This window comes from Glycine max, chromosome 14 (assembly GCF_000004515.6).
Source record: "Glycine max cultivar Williams 82 chromosome 14, Glycine_max_v4.0, whole genome shotgun sequence".
Taxonomy (NCBI): Eukaryota; Viridiplantae; Streptophyta; class Magnoliopsida; order Fabales; family Fabaceae; genus Glycine; species Glycine max.
This window is the reverse complement of record NC_038250.2, coordinates 49,542,724-49,559,979: the sequence shown is the minus strand read 5'-3', so window position 1 is coordinate 49,559,979 and position 17,256 is coordinate 49,542,724. Positions and strand designations below refer to the sequence as shown.

Sequence of the window (17,256 nt, the reverse complement as noted above, 5' to 3'; positions counted from 1 at the left end):
TCTAATTTCATCCCTCAATAGGAAATAATCTTTTATTTTTTATTCTCAATTATTAGAAATCAATAATCAATATACCATTTTATTTTAACTTCTAACTGCTGTTATAGTTTTTTTTTTAAACACAAAAATGAAGAAATTCAATTTCTTTATCTAAACACAAAATTTTAAAAATAAAGAAATTTAATTTTTTATCCAAACATAAAATTTTAGAAATGAAAGAATTTAAATTGAAGCATTTAAAATTCTCAAAATTTAAAATTCTTTAAAATTTTAAATTTTCTCATCCAAACATACTCTAACTGTTAGAAATATAAATATAAGAACAATTTGTCATTCTTATGGAATGAGCAACATGATTTAGATTAGATAAGACAAATGAAATTAAATCAAGTAAGAGATAAAAAAAATAATAAAAAAGTTAAAAAAGAGATAAGAATAATTTATCTTCAAGAACTAAGGTATAAAAAAATTAGTATAAAGTTTTAAAAAAATCTCATCTTTAAGAAATTGAATAAAAAATATCTCATCTTTTACTTAGTACGTACGGTAGTATTTATCAAAATGTAGTTTATTTAGAACAATATACTGCTAATACATGAAATTATTGTGAAATTTAAATGGTGCTTGAATTGGATTTCAATCTTCAACCAGAGAAAGAAGAAAAAAATCATATTATCTAATTTTTAAGAAAGTAAAAAATACTAATATTAAAAATATGATTACCATAATAACGCAATAAACGACGTTTACCAGGTCGGGGCCCACACTAAACGCTATACAGTGAAGGCTCGAGTTCCAGCTAGGCTATAAATAACGAGAAACCAGGCACACACCTGATACCTCAAAAAACAAAAATCATTTACTCACTCGAGAAAGCGAAAAGCACAGAATCAAAAGAAGAGTTCTTTTTTGAGGGAGAAGAGTTCTTTTTTGAGAGAGATTGAGATGGCTTCGACGAAGAAGATCACACTGAAGAGTTCGGACGGCGAGACCTTCGAGGTGGAGGAGGCGGTGGCGGTGGCGGTGGAGTCCCAGACGATCAAGCTCATGATCGAGGACAACTGCGCCGACAGCGGAATTCCTCTCCCCAATGTTACCAGCAAGATTCTGGCCAAGGTTATCGACTATTGCAAGAAGCACGTTGAGGCCAATTGCGCTGATGAGAAGCCCAGTGAGGATGAACTCAAGGCTTGGGACGCTGATTTCGTCAAGGTTGATCAGGCCACCCTCTTTGATCTCATTCTGGTGAGGGTTTCTCTTCTTTATTTCTTTTTCTTTTTTTTTTTTGGCTTCTTTTGATGGTTAGGGATTAGGGTTTTTGCGATTGGGGGTTTCGGTGTTTGTTAGGGTTTATGTGTTGTTGTGGCCTGAAGGTTTGGTTTGTATTCGATTATTGTTATGTAATGTTTCATTTCTTGAAACTTGGGATTTTCTTTTGATGTTGTTTGTTTAATACGTTGGTGTTGGGTAACGAGAGTGGAGTAGGAACCAGATTTTTACACTGTGCTTGTGGAACCGCAAGAATCATTTGGGATAAATGAGGCCCCAGTGTGACTTTAGAGGCTAGGAACTTGTGTAGGGTTCGTTGAAATTTGTATTGTTGTACTGATGTATTTGTGTGACATGGATTGTAAAATTGATTCTAAAATTGAGTTTTTTGGTTCTTTTGGTACACAAGGCAAGGTTCTTTTGGCATACAACACAATCTTCTAAATTAAACAAAGAATTATTTCTTTATGAATTTCAGGATATATGCATTTATCTTGCTTTGGCAAATTTGCATCAGAGAAGAGTATTTTTTTTTCTTCTTTACTTTATCCATGATTGATTGTAGCATGTTTTATGTTGGTTCGGGAAAATTGTGGCTACATAATTTCTCATGATGATTGCTTTGGTCTATGGCTGTCTCTGCACATTAGATTTTACTTGGATTGTCTCTAATGAAAATCACTACCATGGTAAATTGCTGTAGATGGCCTGTGTGTTCAATATTTGTATGTTTTAATATCAGGTTTACTCTTTATTATGTCAATTAACTCTGGCATTCCTTTGTTTTATGAAAAAAACACTTAGGTAATTGTGTTGCGATGACAACACACAGAACAGAAGCACTTACAGTATGCTTGGTTTCCCATTTCGAACGTGATTTTTAGAAACTAATATTTATAACTTCCATGTCTCAAATGTGATTTATCCATCCTCAACGAGTTTTCAAACATGCTATTACATTCACAAATGTGATGGAGGCCAACACCACAAAGCAACAAAGAACCGTAACTGTAAGCCATAAAACCAACAACAGAGAGAGAGAGAGAAAGAAACAGTTTCTCAGGGCACGTTTCTGGTTTTTTTCTTTCTTACTACACAACAACAAAAGGTCCTCCACGGAAAGCAATACCTGCAATTACTTGAACTCTATGTTCCTTTTTTTCCCTTCTGATTTTGACGTAGTTGTGTAGCGTGTGTCTTTTTTTCTTCCTTCTTTTAATGATTTTTTCTCTTTTTGTTTAAAGCATAAGCCTTGCATTTCGTTATGCATTGTGAGCGTGAAGCCTTGAATATTCTAACAGGTTTCTTAACTGACAACACCCAAGATACTGTTTTTCATTTTCCTAAGCAAGACAAAAAAAATAGTGATTAATCTGAACAGGTTTTTTTGTGAAATGGGTGAAAATTGCGGTTTATAGAAGTGAATGAATAAGAGATTAAGAGTCATTCACACTCTCAAATTTTTTTGGCAACAGTATTTTGCATTTCTTTTTTTTCAGCTGCTTGACTTGCAATTTTTTTTGTGTTGCACTGCAGCGCCAATATCTTGAAAGGCAGTGTTGTTTCTGAGTAAAGAGAACGCCATGCAGGGGAAGATTTCAAAGGCTTGAGATGCCAATGTTATTTGCATAATCAAAGGTAAAAAATGAACTCTGGCATCTACTTTTTATTGTAACTTTGATGGACATTTGTGTTCATAAATTTGGTCTGAATACTGTTAACAATCACTTGCTTATTTGAAAGATTCAGGAGAGACTTGAAGTTATTGAAAAGGATCGATGTGAGTATACATTAGAAGATGAAGAGCAAAAGGTGCAGAGTGTTAAGCTGATGCTGTGGTGCTGAAGAAAACTCTTTCCTGTTCTTACCCCAACTTTTCTTTCACCGAAGCACTTAAAAAAGAAAATGAAAAACTTCAAGTAGAGCTACAACATTCACAAGCAAATATGGATTTACATCAGTATGAATTCATTCAACATTTGCTAGATGTCACAGAAGTTGCAGCTCTTTATGATTCTAAAAAAAAAATCACAAGACAGTAGAGTATAGTGACCACAGTGATTCTGATGCCAATGGTGACAAAGCTCATTCTTCCGATGAAAAAATCCACAAAAAGAATGACACTCATTCCGCATCTGGGTAATCTTATCTCACTTGTCCAGATTTCATGTGTTTTGGGTGATCTCAGGAAAACTACTTGACCAACATTATAATTTATAGTAGTTAAATGAATTTTGAGCATTACATATCTGACCTCTAAGAATGACACTCATTCTGCATCAAGGTAATCTTATCACACTTGACCAGATTTCATATGTTTTTCCTTAGCTATTACTGTTTTTACCTTAAATATTACTTATATTGAATTGAGTCTGATGCTTCATTTGCCTGGTTTCAACCAGATCATCAGTTTCAGAAAAGGATCTGCTATCAACTGGAGGTTCATATCACCGGGAAGATTGGCATACTGATTTACTTGCTTGTTGTTCTGAACCTTGTCTTTGTATGTTCTCTTGTTCTGTTAATTTCATTTTCTTTATTACAAGTATATTGTGGTTCACTGTGTCTGTCGCCTTATTAATTAGAATGGCATCCACTTACTTTTCAGTTAAGTTAGCAGTACTGTTTCAAAACCCTTTGCATGAATGGTGCAGCAAAACAGCCTAAACCCTTATTCACATATCTGTTAATTTGTACCAGTAGGAAGATTGGTAGTTGGTCTTTTTTTTTTTTTTCTGTGTATTCTCCACCTATTATTGTGTGGTTCTTCTTTGTCTTCATACATATTCTTATACTCAAGATGCCTCTGCTGAGGTGCATGAGAATTTGAAGTTTAGGAAATAGGAATGAGGTGGCTTACGTGATGTGCCTGAAATATTTGTGTTGGTGGACACATGTTTCACTATGAAGATTGAGTGAGGATAGAAGTTAGTAAGGGTAATTGTTGGATCTGAATTTCTTTTCGCATTTTCCTTGAGTTAAGTTGTAGTAATTGTATAGGTGTAGTTTCAATGAGCATAATAACCCCTTGTTCTTCAAAGAAGTTATTGAGGGTGGACCAGCGGTGCCGCCATTGATGCGTAGCCGCGAATGAATCTGTGGTAAAATCCCGTAAGTCCCAAGAAACTGCGCTCAACCCTGGTTGTTGGTGGAGTTGGCCACTGTTGTATGGCATCAATTTTTGAAGTTAGAGGTTCCACTCCCTTGTGTGATACGAGATGACCAAGATACTTAACCTGACTTTGAGCAAAGAAACATTTGGTCATTTTCAAAAAAAATTGATTGGTAGACAACACTTGAAAGGTTAGTTCCAAATGAAGGTGATCTGTGAATGAGGCACTGTAAATCAGTATGTCATCAAAGAAAAAGATGACAAATTGATGTAGATAAGGCTGAAAAATTTTGTTCATTGTAGCTTGGAAGGAGGATGGCGTGTTGCACAACCCAAATGGCATTACTCTGAATTTGTAATGACCATGGTGAGTGTGAAAAGCTGTTTTGGGCATATCAGTCGAATGCATGCGTATCTGGTGGTAGCCTTGCAGAAGGTCAAGTTTTAAAAAACATGTTGCACCTCCTAGCTCATCAAGGAGCTCATCTATCGTAGGGATGGGAAAGGGGCTAGTGCTTGGTTGGATTAAGCCCTTTTGCAACATCATTTCTACTTGAAGCTCAATTTCACACTTCTGAAAGTGTAGATAACGGTACGGGTGGACATTGACGGGGGTGGATTGAGGGAGCAGGTGGATATGGTGGTCTGTGGTTCGCTCAGGTGGCAAGGTGTCATGTGGGTTGAACAAGAAATGGAACTTAGAGAGGAGGTCGAGGATGGTGGAAGGAAGGTTCTGAGTGGTTTCTATTTCCTCAGGGATGATGGATATATGGCAATATAGGCTAGTCCTTTGTGTACGAGATAGGCGGCAAAATTTAGGAGTCAACAGGTTGAAGGTGGATGCATCGTCGTCGACAAGTTCAACCAGACGCCCATCATGAAAGAATTGCATGCGTAAGGTGTTATAGTTCATGAGGACGGGACCCAAGGATTTGAGCCACTGAACACCTAAATCCACGTTGGCGTGGATAATACGTGGAGGTCAACCAGCAATTGGGCAGATTGAATGTGAGGGGGATGGTTTTGCAAACATGTGTGCACTGAAGATGCTGGTCATTTCCCACCATGACGTGTAGCGGGGAGGTCTCACAACAAGGCAATTGTAGTTGAGTCACCTACATGAAATTGTGGGTGCTGTCACCGTCCACCAGCACCACGACACGACGGTCGGAGATCGTACCCATTAAACGCAGTGTCTCTCGAGCTAAAATACCTGCCAATGAGTTCAGGCTAATTTGGGCTGGGCTCAAGTCATATCTGATTTATCGGGTGGGTCGGGTAATGGGTCAGGTAGCGGGTCAGGTAGCGCTATATCAGGCAAAGAGGGGTCTTCATCTTCTGCAATTAGAAGAAAAATCCTAGAGCCACAACGATGACCTTTATGGAATTTCTCATCGCAATTGAAGCAAAGATCATGTTCCCGTCGGAGAGTGATCTCTTCCGGAGAAAGGCGCTTCATTGTCGGAGGAGCAGGGCGACCAGGAGGGGGCAATAATGGAGGAAGGGATGGGGTTGTGAAGGGGGTACAGGTGGAATTGGGGGTGGTGGAGGCTGAGGAAGATGGGTTTGGGGTGTCTTACAAGAAAGGAAAGGTTACGTGAAAATGTGCTACGAACGTCTCTATACTACTATTGATCAGAATTCCTTCACAAGAGTGCAGAATGGGAAAGCGAGACTGAAGTTGATAAAGAACGGATGGGAAAGAAAGGAAATATTACGAGAAAATTTGGAAATGTGCTACAAACGCTACTCTACTCTGTATTATTGATCGGACCTCTTTCAGCAGAGTGCAAAGTGCAGAGTGGGAAAACAAGAGTGAAGGAGGATGGGGAGAAAGGAAAGGTTACTTGAAATTCTGGATGTGCGTGCGTTCGTTCGTTCGTAGCACATTTGCACATATTTTCACATAACCTTTTCTTTCTTCTCCATCCGTGCTAAGGAGGTGAAGAAAATGATGATGTTCCGATCAATACTATGTCTGTTTCTTCTCTCTCGCTCTCTTACTTTTCCTTCTGTTTCACCAGGTAATCTTCTTAACTTCTGTTTAAAAATATGAATGGTAGTGTAAATTATTGGTTTATATATATATTTGTTGCACGACCCCTGTGCCCAACTCCCTTTTTCCTTGGCTGATGGAATTCAATGTGAAATGCACATTTTGTCGATAACATTTTCATTCCATCCATAAAGGTAAAGTTATAAGTATACTTGAGCTGAAAATAGGATAGTTGACAACATGACATGATTCATCATTAATTTCAATGGGATTAGGTTGATGCAAAGACAGTAACAGATAGTGATTTTTTAACCGTGTATGTTTACGTAGTAAACCCAAGAGAATCAGCCTAGCCCCTCGTTGAAGATTAGATGTGCGTAAACAAAGAAACTTTATAGAAGCTGATGCATTGCACAGACAGATTATCGAGTCAGGATATCGATTAGTCTTGTTTTTCTTTTTATTATATCTATATTTTTTTAACCAGGAAATATAGGATTCGATTAAGATAATGTTCAAACAAGAACTAGTGTTATAGTGTTAAGTTGTTGTGAAAGTTGTTAATGAACTCTAGAAACAAAATAGGAGAATTGATGTATCAGGTACAATGTCATATGGTTAGGAAGTTAAGACGGAACTTACAAAGATTGTTCAAGACAGATATTTGAGAATTCGTGTTCATAAGAAAGATGACTATGATCGCTTTATAGATGATGTATATTGTCATGTCATTTTTGTATAGGTATTCATTGATTTCAAGTATATATTTTGTCATTTCAAGTATATATATTAATGTATACACAAAGAGAATAACAAAATGTATACTTGAAATGGATGAATACTTATACAAAAATGACATGACAATATACATCACCTACAAAGTGATCATAGTTATCTTTCTCGTAAATACGGATCCACAAATATATATCTTGAACAATCTTTGTAAGTTTCGTCTTAGCTTCTTAGCCATATGGCAGTGCACCTTGTGCATCAATTTCCCTTATGCATTAATTTTTCTATTTTGTTTCTAGAGTTCATTAACAGTTTCCATAACAAATTGACACTCTAACACTAGTTCTCGTTAGAGCATTATCTTAATTGAATCATATATTTCCTGATTATGATTTCCTGATTTTTAATAAGAATTGTCTTAAATAAGCAAACAATTAAAAGAGAAATACCAAGAATCGATAATATGTCTGTGCAATGCATTAGCTTCTATAAAGTTCCTTTGTTTAGGCGCATCTAATCTTCGACGACAGGCTGCAAGTACATGGACTGGGATCAAGGCTGATTTTCTTGGGTCTACTATGCTAACATATACGGTTAAAGAATCATTATCTGTGACTGCCTTTGCATTAACCTAGTCCCATTGAGATTAATGATGAATCATGTCATGTTAATTATCACATTTTCAGTTCAAGTATACTTATAACTTTATTTTTATGGATGGAATGAAAATATTATCGAAAAGTGTGTATTTCATATTGAACTCCACCAGCCAAGAAAAAAGGGAATGAGTAATTGCATGAACAAGGGTGTGTAGTAGAGAAATATCATAGAAAGTCAACTATCTCTATAAATTAAGCAACACAAATTTCATTCACAATGGGTATATTTTTGTTATTAGGTGACTTAAGTAACATGCTCATCGTGAATGAGATTTGTGTTGCTTAATTTATAAGAATAGTTAATTTTCTATGAAATTCTTCCACTACACCCCCCTTTTTTCTTGACTGATTGAGTTCAATGTGAAATGCACCTTTGCGGGTAACATTTTCATTCTCTATAAAAATAAAGTCATAGGTATATTTGAGCTGAAAATAGGATAGTTGACAACATGACATGGTTCATCATTAATCTCAATGGGATTAGGTTGATGCAAAGGTAGTCACAGATGATAAATCTTTAATCGTGTATGTTAGCGTAGTAAATCCAAGAAAATCAGTCTTGGTCTCAGTCCATGTGCTTGCAGCCCATCGTCGAAGATTAGATGCGCGTAAATAAATGAACTTTACAGAAGCTTATACATTGCACAGACAGATTATCGAGTCAGGATATCGGTTAGTCTGTAATTTTTCAATTCATCATATCTATGCTTTTAATCATCGATATTTTATTTCTGATTGTTTGTTTATTTAAGGTGATTCCTATTAAAAGTTAATTTTTTAAGGTAATGCTCAAACAAGAACTAGTATTAGAATGTTAAGTTATTGTGAAAACTGTTAATGAACTTTAGAAACAAAACTGGAGAATTGATACACCAGGTGCAATGTCATATGGTTAGGAAGCTAAGACGGAACTTACAAAGATTGTTCAGGTAGACATTTGAGAATAAATGTCTGTCTTGAACAATCTTTTTAAGTTTCGTCTTAACTTTCTAGTTTATGACATTGTATCTTGTGCATCAATTTTTCATGTTTTATTTTTAGTTCATTAACAGCTTCCACAGCAACTTAACACTCTAGCATTAGTTCTTGTTAGAGTATTACTTTAATCAAATCCTATATTTCTTGGCTAGGATTTTCTACAATATGCGGATGATACCATTTTTGTGGGAGAAGCTACTTGGGATAATGTAATTGCTATGAAGACAATGCTTAGAGGATTTGAATTGGCATCAGGGCTGAAGATTAACTTCTCCAAAAGCAGTGTTGGTATTTTCAGGGCTCAATCCAATTGGGTTCAAGAGGCTGCTCGGTTCCTTAATTGCAGAACCATGGAGACCCCTTTTTTGTACCTGGGGATCCCTTTAGGGGCTAAGCATTCTAGTTGGATGGTGTGGGAACCTCTCATTAAAAAATTTGAATCAAAGCTGTCTAAGTGGAATCAGAGATTTCTATCTATGGCTGGGAAGGTCTCTTCGATTAATTCTGTCCTCACTGCTCTTCCTATATATCTCCTGTCTTTTTTCAAAATTCCCCATAAGGTGGCCCGAAGAGTGATTTCCTTGCAAAGGAACTTTCTATGGGGGGGAGATTCTGATCATAAGAAAATAGCGTGGGTAAATTGGAACAAGATATGTCTCCCCAAGGAGTTTGGAGGCCTTGGAATCAAGGATATTAAGAAATTCAATGCAGCCTTGTTGGGAAGATGGATTTGGGACCTATCTTCTAACCAAGATCAGCTTTGGGTTCGAACCTTATCATCCAAATACGGGGGCTGGACAGATCTAATCAATGGCAGAGATAGGCCTTGGCATTCTCAATGGTGGAAGGACCTCAGAAAGCTAGTTAAGCAGCCTGAATTTAGCCCTATTATCCAGCACATGGAGTGGAAGGGTAGGGGATGGGAGTTTAATTAATTTCTGGAAGGACAAATGGTTGGGGACTGGTTCTAACTTGGATCAGCAGTTTAATCAGATGTTCCTCATCAGCAGACAGCAGAATAGTAAGATTTGCGATATGGGTAGCTTATCCAATGGTACATGGCGTTGGGATTTAAAATGGAGAAGAAACCTCTTTGATCATGAACATGCAGAAGCTGTGACTTTCATGGAGCTGATCAGTAATGTCCAGATCCAACCTCAGGTGAAGGATTCCTTGCGTTGGTCAGCAGATTCTTCGGGCATTTACTCTTCTAAGTCAGCCTACAGACTGCTAATTGCTGCTAACAGAGATATTCCTCAGCCAAATATCTACAATTCGTTTTGGAGACTTAACATCCCCCCAAGAGCTGCAGTTTTCGCTTGGAGAATTTTAAAAAACAGGTTACCCACTAGATACAATCTTTTAAAAAGAAACGTATCCACCCCAGATCAAACATGCCCTTTATGTAGCTCTCATCAAGAGGAGGTTGGTCACCTGTTTTTCCATTGTAAAGTCACTACTGTATTATGGTGGGAGTCTATGAGGTGGATTAAGATGGATGGTCCCTTAGCAGCATCCCCAGCAGATCATTTCATTCAATTCTGTGAAGGCTTTGGAACTGCCACTAACCAAACTCGCCGGCGTTGTTGGTGGATTGCTTTAACATCCACAATATGGCAGCATAGGAATTCTTTGGTCTTCCAAGGCAAGAGTTTCGATCCTCCAAAAGTGATGGAAGATTCCCTATTCCTGTTATGGTCTTGGCTAAAAACCAGAGACAGGCACTTTAGTGACTCCTTTAATTACTGGTCGTCCAATATAGTGCGTTACTTTGGTTAACTGAATTTCTTCAGTTATGTATGGGAAGGGTGTATCTGAGTTTCTCAGTTTTATTTTGATGGGCTTTTATTTTCTTATGCTCTCAGATGTATCTTTCACCAGCAGTACCTCTGGTGCTGCTGTGTTTCTTTGATTTTATATATATATAATATTTTGTGGCCCTTCAAAAAAAAAAAACAATTAGAAGGAAAATATCGAGGGTTAAAAGCATAGATATAATGAATTGGGAAACTACAGACTAACCGATGTCCTGAATCGATAATCTGTCTGTGCAATGCATCAGCTTCTATAAAATTTCTTTGTTTACGCGCATCTAATCTTTGAGCAAATACATGGACTAGGATCAAGGCTGATTCTCTTGGGTCTACTATGCTAACATATACAGTTAAAGAGTCACCATCTTCGACTGTCTTTGCATCAACCTTATCCCATTGAGATGAATCATGTCATGTTGTCAACTATTGTATTTTCAATTAAGTATACTTTATGACTTTATTTTTGTGCATTTCACGTTGAACTCCATCAACCAAAGAAAAAAGGGGGTTGGGCAGTTCCATGAACAGGGGTGTGTAGTGGAGGAATTTCATAGAAATTCAACCATCCCTATAAATTAAGTAACACAAATCCCATCCATAATGAACTTTGTTTTTGTTATTAGGTAACATGCTCATCGTGGATGAAATTTGTGTTGCTTAATCTATAGGAATGGTTGGCTTTCTATGATATTTCTCCACTACACACACCTGTGTCCAACCCCCTTTTTTCTTGGATGATGGGATTCAATGTGAAATGTACATTTTGTCGATAATATTTTCATTTCATTCATAGAAATAAAGTCATAAGTATACTTGAACTGAAAATGTGATGATTGACAACATGATGTGATTAATCATTAATCTCAATGGGACTAGGTTGCTGCAAGGATAGTCGTAGATGGTGACTCTTTAATCGTATATGTTAGCATAGTAAACCCAAGAGAATCAGCATTGGTCTTAATCTATGTGCTTGCAGCCCATCGTCGAAGATTAGCTGCGCGTAAATAAAGAAATTTTATAGAAACTGATGCATTACACAGACAGATTATCGATTTAGGATATCGGTAATATATAGTTTTTCAAACTCATTATATTTATGTTTCTAACCCTTGGTATTTTCCTTCTAATTGTTTACTTATTTAAGTCGATTCCTATTAAAAACCAAGAAATCCTAACTAGAAAATACATGATTCGATTAAGATAATGTTCAAACAAGAACTAGTGTTTGAGTCTTAAGTTGTTGTGAAAGCTGTTAATGAACTCTAGAAATTAGAAACAAAACAGGAGAATTGATGCACAAGATGCAACGTCATATGGCTAGAAAGCTAAGATGAAACTTACAAAGATTGTTCAAGACAGACATTTGTGAATTCGTGTTTATGAGAAAGATGACTATGATCGCTTTGTAGATATTGTATATTATCATGTCATTTTTGTACAGGTATTCATTCATTTAAAATAAGAATAATAAAATGTATATTTAAAATGAATGTATACATGTAAAAAAATGACATGATAATATACATCACCTACAAAGCGATCATATTCATATTTCTCATAAACACGGATCCACAAATGTCTGTCTTGAACAATTTTTGTAAATTCCGTCTTAGCTTCCTAGCCATATGGCATTGCACCTGATGCATCAATCCCCCTGTTTTGTTTCTAGAGTTTATTAACAGTTTTCACAACAATTTAATATTCTACCATTAGTTTTTGTTTGAGCAGCATTATCTTAATCAAATCCTCTATTTTCTTTCTTGATTTTTAATAGGAATTAGCTTAAATAAGCAAACAAGTAGGAAGGAAATACCAAGGGTTAGAAGCATAGATATAATGAATTGAAAAACTACATATTAACCGATATATCCTACATCGATTATCTGTCTTTGCAATGCATCAGCTTCTATAAAGTTTTGTTTACGAGCATCTAATCTTCGATGATGGGCTGCAAACACATGGACTGAGACCAAGGCTAAGGCTGATTCTCTTGGGTCTACTACGCTAACATATAGAGTCACCATATGCGACTGATTTTGCATCAATCTAATCCTATTGAAATTAATGATGAATCATGTCATATTATCAACTATCACATCTTCATCTTAAGTATACTTATGACTTTATTTTTATGGATGAAATAGAAATGTTACCGGTAAAGTATGCTTTTCACATTGAATTCTATCAGTCAAGGAAAAAAGGGGATTGGACAGTTCCATGAACAAGGGTGTGTAGTGGAGGAATATCATAGAAAGTCAATCATTTCTATAAATTAAGCAACAAAAATTCTATCCATAATGAGTTTTGTTTTTGTTATTAGGTGACTTAGGTAACATGCTTATTGTGGATAGAATTTGTATTGTTTAATTTATAGGAATGGTTAGTTTTTTATGATATTGTTTCACTACACACCCCTGTGTCAAACTCCTTTTTTCCTTGGCAGACGGCGGCGCGGACGTGAATCTGGCTCTAATATCAAGTTGAAGCTTTTGATACTTTAGTGAGTAAAAGTTGTCTCACTTTGAGCTTAAACTTTATTGCTTTTTGAATGATATATATATATATATATATATATATAAGAAGAGAGAGATAGCTCACATACAAAATAACCTAACCCTGGTGTCTCTCCATATAGAAGCAAGATATAAGAAAATAAAGAAATATTTAACAGATTGTGATAGTGCAATTTCACAAGCACAAGTTTAAATTGAAATTCCTCATCACTTAATCCAATGCTGTCACCAAATTTCACTTTCAAGGAGACTATAACCACACCAAATGGAAGGAATCTTGAGGTGATATATGGGGACAAACAAACAAAGCAAAAACAAGAAATATGTGGATATATATAAACCAATAATTCACTACCATTCATATTTTTAAATGGAAATTAAGAAGATTATCTGGTGAAGCAGGAGGGGAAGAGTAGGAGAACTAGAGAGGATTGAAGTAAGAGATTAAAATGAAAGAATAGGCTAATTGAGATAAGTGTTTTTCATTCCTCATTTAATCCAATTATTTACATATTTATAGAAGATTCTTCTAACAGAATGCAATCTGTTATAACAGAATTTGATTACAACTTAGAAGAATTAACTACTTTGTGGAATTAGCTTACAGCTGTTGCAGCTTGGAAAATCAGACTTCTGCTCCTCACACATAGTCTTGAAGGTAATTGGGCTTTACTGAATGTCTCTTTGGTTTGCTATTGTTGTGGCTTGTTTCTATTATAAGGCCCGTGGTGTCCTTTGTGTTGTTACTGTTATCAGCTTCATATCGCATATGGTTGTTCAGTTGTCACTTCTCTAAGTTCATCTCTTGTTATGTAACTATCCCAAATGGAAACCGAATTTCAGTTAAGCAAGGATGGAATAAGATTTATAACTTAAAAATAAATGAAAATCTAGTTTTATATGCATGGAGTTTACCAAATTCGGCTTTTTTTCAAGTTTTGTATAACTTGCCAACAAGTGATTCTGATTTTATGTTGCTAAACTCATTACTTGACCTATCTGTATGTTGTCATCCTTGTCCAAGTGTTGAAAAGCCTTAAACAAGGATGAAAAGGATGACAACGGGTCAGTTTTCAGTTCATTTATTTGACAAGGATGACAACGGGTCAGTCTTCAGTTTATTTATTTGATCATCCTTATATATACTGTAAACAAGGATGACAACGGGTCAGTCTTCAGTTCATTTATTTGACAAGGATGACAACGGGTCAGTCTTCAGTTCATTTATTTGATCCTCCTTATATATATTGCTTAATCATAGTACATACAGATAGGTTAAGTAATGAGTTTAGCAACATAAAATCAGAATCACTTGTTGACAAGTTATACAGAACTTGAAAAGAAGCCGAATTTGGTAAGCTTCATGCATATAAAACTAGATTTTCATTTGTTTTTAAGTTGTAAATCTTATTCCATCCTTGCTTAACTTACATTTTGTTTCCATTTGGGATAGTTACATAACAAGAGATGAACTTAGAGAAGTGACAACTGAACATCAGATGGGAGATGAAGCTGCTATAGATGAAGTTGAACATATGTCTCAGGCCCTTTGTTTCTTCCTTTGAAAGATTTTCTGCTACTACCCTCCATGTTAACAAAATAGACAATCTATTAGTCTGGTATATATTATTCTCTACCTCCTTATATGTGTCTTACCAAGCAAGTGTAACACGATTTTTATTCCAAAATTTTCACTTAACTTTCCACCTACTCAACCAAAACTAAGACTAGTTGACATTTTGCGTGAAATTTGAATACATATCAGATTCAATTTTTATGCACAGATAAAATTTTGACAGACCTTCAAAGCAAGCTTCTTCATCTGGTTCATTGCTCTAAACCATTTCATCCTAATTAAAACAGCACTGTCTGGATGCTTGTCTGATGCTTCACCACCTTCCTTCAACCAAGGGTGTTCGAAAAATATGGAATGGGGTGATGACAGCATCAATCAGTAGTTAAACTATCAGAATGCAAATGGGTGAAAATAGTTACCAAGGGCATCAGCAGTTGTAATGCATTCCTTAGGGTCACAAGTCAGCATTTTTCTAACCAAATCTTTTGCAGATTCTGAAATAGAGGGCCATGGCTCGTTGTCCATATCTAACATTCCTTCCAAAATAGCATCAAACATGCCTTTTTCGGTTTCTGAAGTTGACCAATTCATTGATATATAAGGTCATTAATCAACAAAAATAAAGCAAAAACAAGATCCAGAGTTTGACTGTTCGGTCATAACACGATTTCACGAGCACGTCACAAGATCCAGAGCTCGATCTAACTATAACCACCTGCGTATGTTCATATAACCTCCAACACTTGACTTAGGAGAGACAAGTTACACTTCACACTAAATGCTTTTGGGTTAGGTTTCCTGTTCTCCACACACGATCTAGCTACAAGAACACTAATATATTTTTGCCAATGATGTAGAAAATGTGTCTAAAAAAGTGTTCGGACTATCATGTGTTTGACATTTCTCATTTGATCAAGTGGCGGACATTACTTTAGTTTCTGAATCATAAATAAGGCTTGTCACATTTTATGATCTACCATACGTTAAAGAGTGCACTGGCAGCTGCAGCAGTTGTTGGGATTCAAAATCCGTGAGTTTCAATGGGGCATCCTCAATGTTATGAGCAGAAATTCTGCTCATAAGGATCCTAGCTTTCGAGACCTAGGTGTCTCCAGAAAAAGGGGGTTAAGGAAAGGAACTTTTGATTATATTGCTTTTTTTCATTTGAATACATTGTTTGCTATATATAAGATCTTGGTCTGCTATCACTTAGCTAATGGTGTTGTGGCATATTGCCTTGGAGGAAAAGCAAAAGGAAGATTCCAAAGTGAAAAAGCAATCCCAACGGAATTGTACTGCACAGCCGCAGAAGGACAGCCCTTGCTCACTCCACTACCTGCTGCATTTTGTTGTTGTTCCTTGTTCCTAATCATAACAGGCTGTCTCCACCTTGTTTGCTGCTGTTTCTTCTTCGGTGTTGGATTGCTCTGTGCTGAATTACTCCACCTTGGGCTGATTCATAACACTCGACTTGGTGGCGAACAAGAAATTCTCCGGCTTGAGGTCTCGATGCATCACACCCATGAAATGGCAGACGTGAACCACATTCACAATCTGTCTGATGATTGTGGTGGCTTCAGGCTCCGAGTAGTTCCCTCCCCACTGCATAGCTCCATGACAAGGTGCATGTTCTTCCCGTCCTCATAAGCTCCCTTGAATTCCACTATGTTATGCTGCTCTGAAAGATGCTGCAGAATCATGACCTCTCTTCTAACATCCTCCACTTTTTGCGGCTTCTTCTTTGCTATGGATTTGCATGCATACGCTCGTCCTGTGGCTTTCTCTACACACAGATTAGTCACCCCAAATTTGCCTCTTCCCAGCTCTTCCTTCATCTCGTACATCTGCTTTATTTTAATGTAAGGTTTCCCTAGATAAATGGTCTCAAAGGTGAGACTAGCAAAACAATCAGCCAAATAAATGAACATGAGATCAATGGTCGTACAAAGTTGAAACAAAATTGTTCAGATGCTCTATACCAATTTTTTTATAGAAGTTTTTCTTAACTTATGAAGAAGGTTTGATTATTTTAATTTGTTTCTCTATAAATATTTATGAAATTTTTTTATCCAAATAGGACATAGTGTTTTTTTTTATATAAAAGAATCAACCTTTCTATAATGTATTACCTAATTTTATAACAAGTGTGGTAAATAATAATAAAAATAGATAAAGATACGAGCGCTTGTTAAATTTTATAAAATGAAATAAAATAAAATGTCAATTAAAAGGGTGGAAAAGTTTTTCATATATGGATTTGAGAATTTGATGTATTTTTTTAGGTTAAGAATTCTGATGTATTGGGACTATATTTTGAATAAAAATTTCCATCACTTACTCGCTGTTAACAAAATAGAAGTATCCGCAGCTCTTCATGGAAAAACAAATGTAAATAAACAAATATATAAAGATAAATCATACAGAAGAGTTTTTTTTTTTTAAAAAAAAATTGAACAAATTGATGTGTCAAGAATCAAGATTTTAGCAAAAATGAATATTCCGTTTTTCCCCCACCATGTATTGTCAACAAGAATTTAATTAGTAAAATTACTATTTCAAGCATTTTTGTCTAAATATTTTTGTACCAAATAAGGATAATGGTATCAA

At 35.9% G+C, this 17,256-nt stretch overlaps 1 protein-coding gene and 2 non-coding genes across 16 annotated transcripts; all 3 read left to right on the top strand.

Moving 5' to 3' along the window:
* Nucleotides 1-830: 830 nt before the first annotated feature.
* On the top strand, nt 831-16,659 carry LOC121173408 (SKP1-like protein 1A). 14 transcript variants are annotated; one of them, XM_041008894.1, is made up of 7 exons: nt 831-1,245; nt 2,806-2,907; nt 3,013-3,408; nt 3,672-3,772; nt 13,630-13,731; nt 15,899-16,271; nt 16,443-16,659. In XM_041008894.1, exons 1-2 carry the CDS (start codon nt 946-948, stop codon nt 2,836-2,838), a joined length of 333 nt encoding a protein of 110 aa, XP_040864828.1. In that variant the 5' UTR covers nt 831-945; the 3' UTR covers nt 2,839-2,907; nt 3,013-3,408; nt 3,672-3,772; nt 13,630-13,731; nt 15,899-16,271; nt 16,443-16,659. The 14 variants fall into 14 exon arrangements, with proteins under 14 accessions (XP_040864828.1, XP_040864830.1, XP_040864827.1 ...); XM_041008896.1 differs by lacking the exon at nt 13,630-13,731 and having other exon boundaries at nt 3,019-3,553; XM_041008893.1 differs by having other exon boundaries at nt 3,013-3,553; nt 15,899-16,659.
* On the top strand, nt 7,912-8,103 carry MIR9734 (microRNA MIR9734). The gene has a single exon (NR_126771.1). It is a non-coding gene; the product is annotated as a microRNA MIR9734 (primary transcript).
* Nucleotides 8,664-8,757, top strand: MIR4345 (microRNA MIR4345). The gene has a single exon (NR_048664.1). It is a non-coding gene; the product is annotated as a microRNA MIR4345 (primary transcript).
* Nucleotides 16,660-17,256: the final 597 nt, after the last annotated feature.

Coding starts and splice junctions, on each gene's coding strand:
- LOC121173408 (XM_041008883.1), top strand. CDS start 3,336: ATGCCAATGGTGACAAAGCTCATTCTTCCGATGAAAAAATCCACAAAA. Junction 3,773..13,673: donor TTGTTCTGAACCTTGTCTTT/GTATGTTCTCTT, acceptor TTGTGGAATTAG/CTTACAGCTGTTGCAGCTTG. Junction 13,732..15,898: donor CCTCACACATAGTCTTGAAG/GTAATTGGGCTT, acceptor TTGGAGGAAAAG/CAAAAGGAAGATTCCAAAGT.